At 40.5% G+C, this 15,902-nt stretch overlaps 2 protein-coding genes across 2 annotated transcripts; both read right to left on the bottom strand.

Moving 5' to 3' along the window:
* Positions 1–2,740: 2,740 nt before the first annotated feature.
* tcf15 (transcription factor 15) lies at positions 2,741–3,866 on the bottom strand (the record flags this gene model as incomplete). Its single annotated transcript, XM_080845694.1, is given in 4 exon segments — positions 2,741–3,019; positions 3,272–3,781; positions 3,784–3,833; positions 3,836–3,866. Coding segments are annotated over 4 exon segments (648 nt in total). The 3' UTR covers positions 2,741–2,962.
* A 4,153-nt stretch (positions 3,867–8,019) lies between these two features.
* Positions 8,020–12,019, bottom strand: LOC308371104 (ubiquitin-conjugating enzyme E2 variant 1-like). Its single transcript, XM_080845892.1, has 4 exons — positions 11,974–12,019; positions 10,576–10,724; positions 10,221–10,346; positions 8,020–9,640 (listed from the first exon to the last, which is right to left on the bottom strand). Exons 1-4 carry the CDS (start codon positions 11,993–11,995, stop codon positions 9,494–9,496), a joined length of 444 nt encoding a protein of 147 aa, XP_080702018.1. The 5' UTR covers positions 11,996–12,019; the 3' UTR covers positions 8,020–9,493.
* Positions 12,020–15,902: the final 3,883 nt, after the last annotated feature.

Below are 15,902 nucleotides of genomic sequence, written 5' to 3'. Positions count from 1 at the left end.
TGCATGATTTTAATGATGAGTATGAAAAAGGGCTATTAAATATGGCTATCCACCAACTCCAAGCTGCAGCACAAACAGATGAGCGCAGGACATTGATTTCATAAAACTAACAGGGAAGAACACCTAGCCTAAAATGAGACTATAAAAAACACCAATGACTTAAGCCTTGTGTCATATTTCAAGTTGTGTGTCTGCACTGATAGTCTGGTTTGTTCAACTGTAGGCTTCAAGACTGTAAGAGGAGGCAGCTCTCTGGGCACTTGATTGGGGATATCCTCCACTGCTATATAAATATAATAACAAAGTTCCTTCTTCAGGCATAACCTTCACCATTTAGTAAGGGTTTCAAATAGCCTATGTGTTCCAATATGCTAAAACATATCCAGCATGTCAGATGAAACTAGTACCTTTTATAAATTACTTTTTCATCAACCGTTTTCACTTCTTTAGACCAGTTGTCTTCGGATGGATACAGTAACAGTAACACAACTTGCAAGAAATCACTCACTCTGAAGGATCCTCTCTAATTTGTCTTACTTGGCAATTTTCCTTTAACTTCATGACCTTTATGCTCAAACTGAGAATAGTGACAATGCTCCTGTTTCCGTTTTTTAGGAAGGTAGCCACTGATCCTCCCATGAGACATGAACTTGCCCCGGGGTATTGTTTTATTATTTGGACAGAATGGGAGGGATCACCGGATCTGAGAATTTTCACCTCTGCCCCAGCATCTTAACCTCTGATGGAACCCTAACAACCTTCCATTTTCACAGAGGGAAGTCCAGAAATGTCCTGCAATCAGACTGCACAACCAGCCTCACACTGGCTCAGATATAAAACAATCATTAGTTCTGTTGCACCAACAACCACAGGAAAACAATAGATACATTATATTGTGTATGTGTCTGTGGGCACATTTATGTAAATGTATTGTATAAAAGTTATTGTGTGTGTGTGTAAGTAATTATTGCAACAAGTTTGTCTTTTGCTGGGTAAAGCGATGTCCTTTGGGGAAAGGGTTATAAAAGCTGAGGGTGACCAAAGTTTTTATAAAGGAATCAATGTTTCCTAAGCATTCAGGTTGAACAAAAGATTACAAAAATTCAGTTGACTGTCGTAAACAGCCAGTATTGGCCAGAATCTGAAATATGCAACTCATTTTAAAATGACTAATGATTAATGAAAGTTACTACTATTCCTTGTTCATATAAGTGCTTTGATGCTTAAGCCTATGTTAGGGTGTGATTCATGTGATTAGGTTGTGATTCCTAGCTTAGATTGACAGTGTTGACATCTAACTAAAATGTGACAGTTGCAGTTTGAACCCACCTCATTGGACCTGAGATTTGTTGCACATTGAGGAAGGCAATGTGGCCCTATCTGTATGGCTTACACGGTAAGTGAGTAAGGTCAAACAATTTATAATAATTAATAATTATTAAACATGAATGAGTTGACACATGTTGTCAATCTATAAATTATTAAAGCGGTTTTAATTTGATTGATCTGCTCTGTTGTGGTTTGGTCCTCTTTAGGATTCAGCATTCCCACTCCAGATTTAAATGAAGCAGGCATGCAGAAGTGAGCAAGGCTCAAAATGATGTCAGAACTGGCCAGGACCCAGACACCTCAGGAGGTGTCCCCCAGGGCTCGTCCACACAAATGCTTTCCTTCCTGCCTCTCTACAACATCCTCCGGTGGGGGACACTCTTGGGAGCAATTTGCTATGGGCTAAGGGCCAAGGCGATAGGTTGAGACCCTAACCATCCCTGGCAGCTGCAGGGTCAAATGGTCCATGGAAAGGTGACATGACTTTTAGGACACTTAATCACTTGAAGTAATTGAGCTGGAGACAACCGGCATTCATACGTTTGCAGTTGTAGTTTACAATGCCCGTTAACACTGACAAAATACACACAAACAAATGCTTTTACTGGCCGAGAATCATTTTTGATTTAGTCTCGATTCGTGCAGCGGTCTGCTATTTCACTGATACACAGGCCTCTCCCATACACAGGAGACAGTATGTCAGTGGTTTCTCAAATCTGTGTGGTCAACATCACGTCACAGATCAGTTCTGCACAAATATGCACTCACACACACTGCACACTCTCACTCCCACATGTTTCCTCTCAGAGTGATCAGTGACTCACACCTTTGACACAACAGCAGCTGCGGGTCCAGGCTGAAAAGTACAGGTATTATTGGCTGTGACTAATCAAAAACAGACCGGCATAAATCTGTCTTGTGACTTCATTGTAACTCATTAAAACCGTTGCTCACGTTTTCTTGCCTGTGGCACATATAAAAAGCTTATCTTGCAAATAGTAGTTAATGTAACTGTCCCTCGGGCTTGTCTTCTTAAAACCTCTTCTTAAATATTACTAATGCATGGAATCCATCATTTTCTTGAATATCACAATGTGTCTGTTGTGGTAAAATGCTAAAAACACTGGACTCACAACTAGCCTATGTCCAACCTTTTTTTCTTCAACAAAAACACAAGTTTGAATCAGAGAAACTGATAGCACAGAGTCTAACATCTGGTGTGAATGAGACATCTTTTCGAATTTCTGTCAGATTTCCACACAACTCTGTTACTATTGACAGCTAAATGTACAAAAACAATTACTCCCAAGCTGATTTCCTGTTGATGTTTTTGACTCATCATAACACAAGAATGTCAAACTACATTGCAGTGCCTCTTTTGTAAAAATATATATTTTATATATAAAAAAAACATCATTAATAATCATTGAAATCACAAAAATATAGGACTTTTCTCAAATGTGTCACAGTTTGTGGATTTTGAGGTCCAGACAGCTTAGTGGGCAGAACTAAATCCAGTGAGGGGCAGTTTTGTTCAGTTCTGCAGTTGAGCTGTCTGATTGAATGACAGTTACTGACAGTTCTTATCGAATCCTCGATGATGTCCACCATGATGCCAATCTTCGGCGTAGGCCTACCGTTGACTTGCATGCGTCTTGAAATGTTTCTGACAGTCTCTTCCATCCTTTATCTAGAAGAGGAAATTAAATGGTTGAGAAACAATAATAATTATTTCTGGACTTAAGCATGCCATTGATGTTATCACGAAGCAAGTAATAGCCTATGCGCGCTTTAGACTGAAGTTAATTAATTAAGTTAATTGCCTATCTCTAAACTCCTCGCGCTAATCTTTGGTAGGCCTGGGTGTGCGCACTGTACAAAAATACGTTCCTATGTGTTAGCTACTATGTGCTTTAGACTGAATCTGGTGGACTTGTCTTACCCCTTTGCGTTGGTTTCTCAGGCAAAAAGTGCAGATGGTCCGAGGCTTCTTCCCTTCAACCACGGGTGCAAGACACGGCTGTCCCTCCAGCTGCCCATTCCCAGTAACAAGAACATTGGCTAGGTGGGAGATGTAGCTTGATGCTAAGCGAAGTGTTTCGATTTTGGAGAGCTTTCGGTCCACAGGCTCCGTGGGAATTAGAGTTCGGAGCTCGGTGAAGGCAGTGTTGACGCTTTGTGTCCGTTCGCGTTCCCTTGCGTTGGCCGAGTTGCGTTGCCTGACCACTACAATCCCGCCAGTGCCTGGCATCAGCGCAGCTGTCCGCTTCTTCTCAGCACCGGTGCAGCATCCATACATTTGCTCTGAGCTGCTGTCGCTACCACTGTGGTTTTCTTCATCATCAGACATTAAGCTCAAATCTGTGTATGCGTAATGGGACGCGATCGTCCTCAGCATTGTGAAAGCCATTATGACTGCGGTTACTTGTGGGAAAAAAAGAAAGAAAGAAACGGCAGCGAGTTTTTATAATGTGTCTGTTCAATAATATTTCTTACCAGACAGAAAAATGTCTGACAAATGTCCAACAGTTGGCCATAAAACGGTACTTACAAGTTATTCCACGTGTCTTGGCACCAAGTATGACAACACAGTCTGAGGAGGTGGTTTTATTCTTTCACCCCTCTGAGGGGAGGAGCTGGTCAGACATGCATTGCTTTCTCCACATGAGGTCTCATCCCTCAGATACAGCCTATTAGTAGATATGGTCATTACAGTCAGTTTGTCTGGTTTCTTTTTTTTCTTTCCTTTTTATCTATCCAGTGCAGCAGTACTGTAAAAACTTTATTTCTGTTGATCCACATGACATCCGGTGACATTTTGAAGAAAATCAAAAGACTGCCTGAGTATAGTAATGTTACAGGAATGTGTAACATGACTCTAGGGTCACTTAAAGGGCCATTCACTTTTCTCACACAAGCCAACTCTACAGAACAAGAGACATGATCAGCCAATTAGTTTAATCAGTAGCCTATAAGTGGCCACTGTCTCCTGGCTGTGGGCCACTTTCACCTATAAAACAAATGTTTTAGTGTGACCTAAATATTCATGGTCCATTTTTTCTCAGTAGCAGAGCTGAACCAGCAGTATACTAAAAGTGAGTTAGTTGGGGTAATGGGTTTATCTTTAAATAAACAGTTCGCAGATGCTGAGTGTGATTGAGTGACACTTTCTGTGGGAAAACCAAATGGTCTGCATGTTTGCAGAGGCTTCCCAGAGTTTGAACCATCAAAGCAGACACTTTCACAAACACCCCCCTGACACATCTAAACTCTCCTTAGGGCTCAGCTGCACCAACAATACTGACCTGACCTGCAGCCTTCAATAAAACTTACAAAAACAAACCAACCATACACACACACACACACTTTGTTATATTGGTTTCACTGACTCCTCAGCTCACACATTTGGAGGTGTCAGTCCAGCAGCTAAAAAAAAAAAAACAACAACAATTCCCACTTACACAGTTTGTTAATAATGCACAATTTAGGACAGTGGCTAAAGTCATGTATGGAGGCAGATAATTAGGCCCTAAACCACCATATCAACATCATTCAGAATTAAATTCCTCCAAGCAAATACATTCTATGCTTCTACAGAATCACAGAAAAAAGAGGGCTACAGGAAAACTGAATCACATTTACTGAATACACAATGTTCTTACAAAGTTCCCATATGTATTAGTATTTCAGCATATTACCTGACCTGCCTTGTTCATTTTTTATGAGTGTCTATCATCGTCTGGTCAGATCTTTAAACACTGTTCTGATAATAATGCTTGTTGCTTGGTTCATTTTTGTGGTGTCTTAATTACTACTACAGCATCAGGGAGAGATGAGAGGTATGGTAGCACTCTGATACCTCTGCACTGACGGGCAATGTAACAGCATCTCAAGAGATAAAGAACAGCCACATCCTGATATTAGAAATACCGTAAATACAGCTTGCTGGCTACCCAGCCAACTATGCTATCAAGTAACTTGTTTCTACTCTGAAAACCTCACAAATGAAAATAATCAGTCATTTTCACTTAGTGACTCAACAAGCCTAAAGGTCGGTTTATAGTCAGTTTTAAACGCAACGCGTAAGCACGTAAGATACACAAGAGCCCCTTGCGCAGTTACATAACCCTCTTTACGTGCTTAAGTGCGTCCCCCAAAATTTCTGACTCTCCGACAAAGCCACACCGGCCCCACGCAGCTCGCTAAGACTGTGATTGGCCTGCTAATCACGTTTCCGGTTTCATAGCATACTACAGTCTTTTTTAGACCCTTTTTTTAATCATGAATAGCCTGCAGACTGTCTCACAAGCCTCTTCTTGTGGGTTATGAACAAACATAACAGAAGAGGTCCGAAGACATGAACTCCTTTGCAAACCCTCTTTAAACACTTATAAGGACGCTCAAATGACCGCAAATTTATGGGGAGACTATCCCATTCTCACAGGAGACATCACCCGCGAATGTTTTGGAGAGAACGCGCTAATTCACAAAAAAAATACTTTCATATTCATTTTCCACCACTTGTAAGTCATGTCATCCATTCATATTGACGTGAATCAATCAATTGCACCCTGAGGCAAGCGTGAGTTTGATAGAATAAGCCCGGTCTGCTCATACAAAAGCTAACATTAACGTGGAGTTAACTTGCGGCCAACACCGTTTTATTACAAGCACTGACAACATACACTCATGATGAGAAGGTACACCTGGCGATTCTCTCGCCGTTTACCTCTCACCTTTGAATAATGTAACTCATAAACACATCGTTTTAAAGCGCTGTGGCCGTCATTAAAAGATGTGTCATAAACGAACTTTTGCATAATGTGATCTGTCTTTTTCGCCACTGGTACTGAATTGCCAACCTTTGTATTTTGTGTAACACATGTATTCATAACATAAAGCCTTTCGCCCACTACACTTTCATGCTCCGGTATGTTTTTTTTCCTTTGTCCTGCTGCAATAAATACGCTTACTTCAATCAAAATAAAACCTACAGTTCTGGCGTTGATTTGCTTTGCAACACGCACAATCTTTAAGGAACCTTAAGGAACCGTAAATCAAAACGAGTCCCTTGTGTAAATTATGTGCTTACGGTTATGCGTTAAAAACCGACTCTAAATCGGCCTGAACAAGCCTGTGTGAGTCTATTTGTTTAAGACTGGTCAGAGGTGTATTGTACTGCAGAAGTGAGGTCCTAGATGTCTGGATCAGGAGTAGGGGCTCTCTTGGGGGTTGAGGGAGGAAGAAGTGCTAATCTGGGCCACAGGAACCAATCACCTGGCTGGGTGAGAGCACTGATGTAGGGGTGTAAGAAGAATGGTTGCGTGTCAGAAGTCTTCCTGTTGTTGGGGGAAAGGTTTTTAAATGTCTCCGGAAGTACAGTGTAATTATACGCCCTCCTCCAGGCATGTGGGAAAAGTTGGCCTGGTTGTCTGTCGTCAAAACAGCTCTATTATCTACCTTCAAACACTTCACCACAATTCTAGCATTGAGGTTGAGTGCCAGACCAAATACCAAACCACCACTGCCCAGGGTCTTCTGGCAAACATTTCAATTCAGTGCTTTGTGTATGGATGTAAAATGTAGTAATATCAATCGCCAGCGGTAATGGCAATTTAACATAAGCCCTATTTAGCTTTGACTGTGAGTAAGTTTGCATTATATGAGTATTTCGAACTATGTCTCTTGACAACACCAAAGGTGCAGTCCTTTAATCTGCCTATAGAACCAAAGTTCCCCATGCAATCCGAGGAACAATCTGAATGCTTTTATTAGGCATTTTATATTATTAACAAATATGTCATCAAAGACGCAACTGAAAGTCAAAATAAACACGATTCTGAAAGCAATTTTTTTTGTTTGTTATTAATTTTTTAAGTCACAAGATACGTAACATTCTTCACAGAGATGACCAAACTCATTCGTGAAAACGAAAGTTTGTGAGAGTAATTACATACATGACATACTCTGCCCTTTCAAACATGTAAGTCTCCAATTTTATCCCACTGTTTGAAACTCACTGATCAGAGTGCTTTAAGTTTCAGTGATCAAAAAGTAGTGCTTAGGGTCTATGATAAATAGAACCCAAAGATAACTAAGTGAAACAAGAACATATATTCAATAAAAATATGTTGGGTAGCTAGCTTCATTCATCGTGAATGTTGAATTTTTGCAGAGAATACTGAGTAAATAATAATCAAGTTTAGTTAGCAGACACTTCCTGTCACCCACAGTACTGAAGATCGTAACCTGACATATTCAATGACTGCGCAACCTGGTTCATCCAAATAGTGCAGGGCTTTTCCCCCTTATGGGAATGGTGTTTCGACTACAGCTACATTAACTGCATTCATTTGCAGACAAATTACATCCCATTTGTTTACAAACAAATGTGTGTGTATGTGGGTGTGTGTGTGTGTGTGTGCGTGTGCGTGTGTGTGGGGGGGGTCCAAATGTCAATTGCACCAACAGGTCCTTCCAGACATCCTTGAACATACAGAGATTTTGGTCCATTTGAACCCATGACTGTATATGCAATTACAGGTCTAGACAGGCAGTTGCTGCAATTCCATTGTCTCCACAGGGAGGACAGACAGACACTGTTTTCAGTCTGTGCCTAAAGATTTAACCGTCTTTAGTTTGAAACTGTTGCATACGTTTTACATCATTTTGTTCACATATAATCAAGGAGACAGTGCCATCACTGAATTTAATCAATACTCACATGCCGCCCACCGAGGAGGCATGGATAGTGACAGAGGTCTCACATAGGAATACTGTGTACATCCTCTCCTCTCCGATGCTGATTCTAATTACCTGCGTAACTAAGCATTGGCATATGCTACCTCCAGGTCATATTTCTAAGCAGATAAACACAACACACATGCTCTGTAATAAATTGGGCACCTTAAATGTAACATAACTTTTGTGGTGATGTAGAATACGATGTAGTTGTCAAATCCATGACAAATGAATGCTATATCCTATTCTTTCATTTGCTCAATTAATTTGGGTTGCACATTCAAGTCTCAGTATTGTAACAGGGAGAATGCCTTTAAAATGTCCTTATATTTGTGACATCTAGCTGGCCTTGTGGTGTTTCCTGTGCAATGCAGCTCTGCAGTTAAAAGTACATATCCTTAAGTAATTAATGTGTATTACTGTGTACTGATTATAAGTGTAATAAATGGTAAATTCAGCTATGAGACCATATTGTAGAGCGCAGTGGGCTAGGTCTGTCTCGTTGAGGTACATTTCACAAAAAAAACTAACTGTCTGAATGTAATGCTTTTGTAGCACATTATTCTGTCAGTGTGAGTGACCAACAGTGACTTAGGTACACTAAACTGCCTGCGTTAGAATAAGAACAGCTGACTTCTGATCCTGACCTCAGGTTCTATATGAGGAGCTAGATTAGGCTAAAAATAGCATGAAAAGCACAGGTCTCTAAGCAAAATATCCGCATTCATACGTGACCGAGACACTACACAGTCCGCAGTGTAGGCCTCTCTCCAATTTTTGACTTTTCAAGGGACCTAAATGGGTCAGCTGGATATTTGACAGTGCACAAATGTCATTTACTTTTTGCTGAGGCTGCCTGTTCACCTGAAACTGCCATCACTGCTATGACACAGCACACACAGGCACACTTAACAAGATCATTTATGTTATATTCACAATCTGCATGTATAACAAATAAAGATTTAAAAAAAAAAAAAAAAAAAAAAGAAAGATAAGTAAGATGTACAGTATCTGCTTTTCTTTTTTTTCCCGTATCATAATGTCTGGTCTGCATGGTGGGTGGCACCCGCCTGTGCATCCATCTCTTCTGTCCAGTGAGGTCTCCTGCCAGGGGAACACTCACCGACTGCTGCAGCAAAAAGGAAGGGGCATGGCCTATAGGTGGGGCAAGGGTACTGAGGATGGATCTGTTTTCATTTTTCAAGAGTCTTGCAAAAAAAATGGGAAAAGTCTGTGTAGATATGCAGGTGGGGGTTTTGTGTATCAGTGTGTGCATATGTGCCAGAGTGGTGTAGTTCAATGTGTTTGTGTGTGAGTGCAGGTGTGTTTTTGTTTAATGTAGAGCTGCGTTGAACAGTATGGAGGGATGGTGGCTGTAGATAAGGAGGAACATAGAGGGAGTTGGGGGCTGGGGATGGAGGGGTCAGTTGCTGTAGAGCTGGCTCTCTGGGGGTTGGGGCAGCTTCATATTCTCCTTGCACATCATGAGTCTCCGAAGCTCCTGCAGAACCACACGGATGCTGTACGAGCTCTGCCACTTGGCCAGTGATGACACAGCACGCATGTCAACCTAGGGGAGCCGAGACAAATAAAAAATGTATTCAAACACACTCACCCACACACAAAAACAAAACACGCTCATAAGAAAGACAATGATCCTAATGCTATCAAAACAAGAACCCTAATGGGTAGATATACATATACTTCAGCAAATGTTCTGGCCCATTTTATAAATTAAGGTAGTCAGGGGCTGTCTGCTTTGACAAGAAGGACCTCTTTGACTGACATGCAAAACAACCAACCACAGACAAAAGGGCCTCTATACTCCATGTGAAAGCAACAGTCTATGACTGGCCATTTTGTAGTGTTGCTCAAGGAGGGAAGTGAGTGACTAATTCCCACAGTGCTGCCAATATAGCCAGCAACACACACACAAGTATGCAAACTGTGGGCGGGCCATCGAGAGCTGAGATTATCCAATCCGTGATTAGGATTTCGACTCAGAGCAGGGAATCAAAAATCACTATGCTGAGTGGGTTCTTCAAAGAGTGAATTTGAGAGATTACAAATGACAACAGGGTTATATGCATTTTGTCATACGTAGTTAACTAACCAGGACATTACAAATTCGAAACATGAGGACAACTCACCACTCCATTTGAGTTGTGCACGCCGTTCAGATTGATCTTGGTCAGAAATCGGACCAAAGGGGGTACCTCCGGGTATCTCGGTCCACATTCCAACTTCAGACTGTAAATCCTGTTCTCAAAAATTGTCTGGGAAAGGCAGAGAAAGAGCAGCTAATGAACACCAACACTACAATATGGAGACCACATCTGCACACCAAACTGTTTGCAGCACCCCTACAAACAGAAATGGGTGAAATTAAAGTTGGTCAGGATAGACCAGGTGATGTGTCAACACTGACCAACAGATGAGCCCATCCTGTTGAGTGACTCTTAACATGAGCCTCTGAGAGTGTGTGAGCTAAAGGGCCTGTCTTACCCTGGGGGGACCTATAATAGTTCCGTTCCAGCGTGTGAGCGTCATGTCCTCGTCGTCCTCCAGACCCCAACTGCAGGTCCCATCACCAACACCCTTCTGGCCCTCCTCCAGCTCTTCCAGAAGCCGGAAGTTTCGTGGAACTTTCACGCCTGGTGAGGACATAGAAACACACACTGATCAACTGTAAACTGGTCATCTCTGCAGTGAAAAAAGACCATCCAGGCAGATCCAAAATGAAGCACCAGGCATACAGGAGGTGTACCGTTTGGCCTCATTCCTTTACAAAAAGAGAGAACCAGGATGTTGATTGTGTATTGCTGCAAAAAGTTAGAAATTCATTAAACATACATAAAACCTTTTTTTGTTTTGTTTACAATGTTTAAAGGTTGTATTCTGGAGACTGAAAACGGCTGTCTTCCTTCAGTTCCTTATTTCTGCCACCTGAGGTTTTTTGCTTGCCTAAGTGACTCTCCAGTCCCATCGGTTACAGTTATGCATTAAATGAATAACAGGTCTGCTTCTACACATCAACTAAATAAAACAACCAATAAAACAGGCTAAACTTATCGTAATAGCATTTCCTGGTCCATGAACTGTACCCAAACCACTCTGAGGTTCACCAAGTCGACCAATGCACCTTACGTGATAATACCAGGCTAATCAGTGCCCAACGTGACCCACTGCTGAGACCTATTCTGAAAAATGATTCTAACAAATAACCGATCTTAAAAATCACTTAAAAACCTTGGATTCACCGAACCTGAATATAACTAAATTCGTCACAGCACAACGACCAGAATGGAAGAATTGTGTGGGACAATCAAACGTAAACACAATGAAATAAGTAGCACATATTCAGTCTTTTATTGAATACCAAGACATCTTTATGTTAATGCAGCATATGCATGCTGAGAAATCATGAATTTCTAGGCTACTGGTTTTGCAGGTTGAGTCGTTCTGTCATGACGGTGCAGTTGAATAAGCTAACTATTAGCCTTTAAGCTAGCTAGCGTTCTATTGCAGAGGAGGCTAATAATAACATATTCTGACTACTGTGATATTCTTACTATAAACTACCACAAAATAACACGTAATATCAAACAACATGCAAATGGCAACACTAATTTCTCGCACAGATACAGGCGTTTCATTTGCACACCACCAACAGCTTTTTGGTGCCGCAAAACACCCGGCAGCAGCAATGCAAGTTCGGAAGCAGAGGGAGGCAACCCACCCACATTTCTGGGACAGGAGCGCCAGACAATCTGGACATTGAAGGACAAATATACGTGCGTCTTATATCGATAAAACAACAAGGAAATTCAATCATGTCCGATAAATTCGAATACACTGATTTCACTGACACAAAATATAAATGTAAAATGTATATTCGTCTACCTGATCCGGCGGCGCCCGCCATCTTGTCGTTGTATAGCGGGGGCGCGCACGTACATCTAGTGAATGTGATTCCAAAACTCAATTGAACAAATTGTAGTAGGCCTACTGAAATTATGTTGTTTGTATGCAAAACATTTTGGCATGGACAGTTAGAGATAATGGCTGTAAATGCTTGTAGATATCACACAAATTTGAGTCCTGAGGGGGAAAATGTAGTTATGACTGTCCAGAGCTTCGTAATAAAGAAAAGTAGTTTATAAGGAACCTACTAGGCTACTGAGATGAGCTGCCCAAACCATCTAGGCCTAACCTTACATTGAAAAAGTGAGAGGACCTAGAATATGTAAGAGGCTGATGACTAATATCACTTGGGCTATAATACAGCCCACTATTTAACTAAGGTAGGCTATGCCTAGGAAGCTAGGCTACTTGTCAAACGGGTTATATCTAGCTTAGGCCTGGCCTAAAGGCTCACTCACTGCAAATAGTAACCCAGCACTCAGTGTAACTGTGTTTGATTAGCCCAGTGGTTCCCCTGCAAGGGGGTTTACAGGTTGAGGGCGGAAAAATGGAAAAACAACCCTAGCAACTGGTCAAATGAAATGTGGCCATGGTCTTACAGCATAGCAGGCTGTAGCTAACCTATTCGGTATTGAGTTGGCCTACCTTGTATGATATGGGCTTACTGTGTAGCCTATAGTATAGACATATCCTATTGGAAACAGCCTGCAAATGGCAAAAAAGCCTGGTTACTGCCCTCATGTGGTGGCAGTGAGTGACAGATGGTGAAGTCTCATTTGCATTTTGGTGATCTGCGATTCTATCTGTGCTCACTTTTGAACAATCTGCCAGAGGCTATCAAATAAGATAAACAAGCCAGCACACCGAACTGACAGAGAGAACAGCTGACGGGATGGAAGTGGCTGCTGATATGTAGGCTAGAACACCACCACTGGTCCAGAGCCCTATGCACCAATGCCTCTCCACTGAAACAACACTGGTACAGGTCAAAGTAATTCAAGCTTCATCTATTTTTGGAGCCATATCTGTAATATGTCAGTTGATTTTGATATATTAGAACTGTTTTTGTGTTCTTTGTAAATGTCTATTCTCTGTAAATAAACTTGTTTACTAAATTTCCAGGTCTTCTAAAAATTGTGTTACAACCATCTATGGTCTATGAGCAACAGGGAGCTATCAAAACAAAGCTGTCAGCAGGCCTCAAGAGCATGCAAAATAGGGCAGGATACTGATACTGCCAAATACTGTGAACACAAAATAGTGTATAAAGAGAACACTCTTCAAATATAATTTATTGCACATTTACAGATAACAGAGCTCCACAATAATTCAAACCAATTTGGGTGCACAAAAAAAGATTGTTACAAAATCTTCATTCTTCTCTGATTTGTTTGTCCTCTCAGAAGGGCTACAGAAAACATTTCAGGAATAGCAGCCCAGAAACTGCATAGGTTTAGAAAAAACTTCGAAGTTGGACTGTTGCGCTGTACAAAACAAACAAACAAACAAAAAACTAAAAAAATAATACAGGTCCTGTATAGCTAAGCTGTTACTGCAGCAATAAATGGACAAAAGTACCTCTTTAAACACAGACTTCATCTCCTCTCAGTCAATTCATTTTCAGAATTGAACAGACAAAGACCAATATATAATAAACCAGTTTCCTCAGCTGAAAACGTAACTGTCAAAGACTCAAAAACAAATTGTTTGGAGTTAAACTACTGTGTTAAGTCCTTTCTTTCAAGTCAGTTTTAAGCATCAACAATTACAATTGTATTAGGTTCTGAGGAGAAGAAAGTCTAATTCCACACTTCTACTTTAACAGTTGTTGGTAAAAAAAGATTTTTTTTTTGTTTGTTTGTTTTTTTACAGGAAAAGAGAACAGATAGGGGAGCAAAAGTGACTACATCTATGTACAGAAGGAAAGGAATGCCAAAATGTGTTCGAAGACCAACACTTCATTTCAGCAGACTAACATATCTGTTGTTTTTGTAAGCTTTTTGGAACAGCTACGGAAGAATCTTATTTTGCACTTACAAGTATGTTATTTTATTGCTATCGTTACCATTGCAACACTGCAATATAATTAACCAATTGTTGAAGTGTAGCCTACAGGAAATTGACAGATTCTTATTTCAATTGGTCAACAAATGTGGTATTGTATCACTAATGCATTTCTGTAAGCATGTATGTGAAAAAACAGAAATGTAATTAAATGTAATTAAACCTCAATGTGCACATAAAAATAAGTAGGCACACTCTCCAAACATTAGGCTTAAACAGAAGATGTCCTTCATCCATTATGCCAGCATCATAGCAGGTGATAATTGGCCAGTGGCACTGGTCCATTTTTCCCACCCTGAAAAGAGATGTACATATGTTGTATTTCTTCACAACCTTCACTGACACTGATGTGTGATTTAAGAAGCTGTCTCCAGAGAATAAATGATATCAGCTTATAGGTAATGTTGACACAATTTTAGTCACAGACACATACAAATAATACACAACATACACACTCCTGTCCAATATATATCCATATTGAGGCTTACATACACAGTTCATATATATAATCTGAAGGCATTTTAAACTTCCTGATTGTATAATTTGAAAGGCAAACTAAATCCATGCAGAATACCCCTTCCATCATTTAACCAAATCAGTTATGCTCCTGCCGTCAATTTCCACAATATTAGATCCAAATATTATTTGAAGCCAAGACACACAAAAAAGGCACAAATGAGATATTTGTGTACTGGCTGGCATCAGCTTTTCTATGGAGACAGCTACTGCAAAATTGCTAAAAAGAGGGGGGAAATAATTCTGGTGTACATTTTGTTTTCATATGCGCCATGTTGAAAATATTGTTGACCATTGAAGAGTGATACTGTGATATGATCTGCATTTGGCACTATTCCTTATCAGGCTTTTCTTTCAGTGAATTTTAATTATTCAGTGTAAGCATGTTTGTGCCATTGAGCCTATTAATCTTTCTATTCGGATTCTCAAGAATGTATGAGGCAAAATCTTTTTACACGGTTGAGGTGGTGAACCTAGTGATCAGCTACATGATGGACTGAAGTGGGCATTGGCAAATAGATGGGCCTAAGGGGAAGTATGTCAACCCTTCAACTCTGCACCCTAAGTGGAATAACAGGCACAAGTTTCCTAAAGAAGGCAATAGATTTGGTACCATGAGAAAATACTGAAGATCCATCATTGTGTTTGGCTTTCAGAACTCACAGAAAACTGTTAAACTAGTGTCATATTTTGTCAAAAGGACATGATCCAGCAGAAGCAGTCACACATCCTTATTTTGCCTCCTGTCCAAAGATACCAACACAGGGAAGTACAAACTGTTGATCACTAGATAAAAACAAAACAAATGTACATTTTGCATGACAAGTTGAAAAAAAAAACAAAAAAAAACATGCATAACGGTAAAAAAAAAAAGAAATCAGAGAAATTCATCCTGCATCAGACTCACTGGTGTCTATTGGAAAAGAAACACATAGAAGTAAACCCTACATGTTTGTTAGGGGAAAGCAGAAGGACCCTGGCCCAAGAACTCCAGCTCATGCTTTCCATTATAACAGGTTTGAAGTGGACAGAGCCTGATAACATCAGGCACAATACAGTGAACTTACAAACACACACAATTGCCAGAACTTCTCAAGAATACAATGCTTACATCACGAAACACTGGGTTGTACCAGTAATATTGTTTCCTGTACAGAACCCCCTATGCAGCAGATAGAGTGCAGAGTCAAACAAGAGCCAGTTTGGGGTCCACTGTGAGACCAGTCTGAAGACACCATTAAGGTTCTGATAAGTTTGCTGTAATGTTTACTATGATATGAGCTCAATAATTCTGAATGTACATAGAAGCACAAGATCATATACATAGG

The sequence above is a fragment of the Sprattus sprattus genome (genome assembly GCF_963457725.1).
Source record: "Sprattus sprattus genome assembly, chromosome: 10".
Taxonomy (NCBI): Eukaryota; Metazoa; Chordata; class Actinopteri; order Clupeiformes; family Clupeidae; genus Sprattus; species Sprattus sprattus.
Note: the sequence above shows the minus strand (reverse complement) of the source record. Positions and strands in the feature narration are given on the sequence as shown.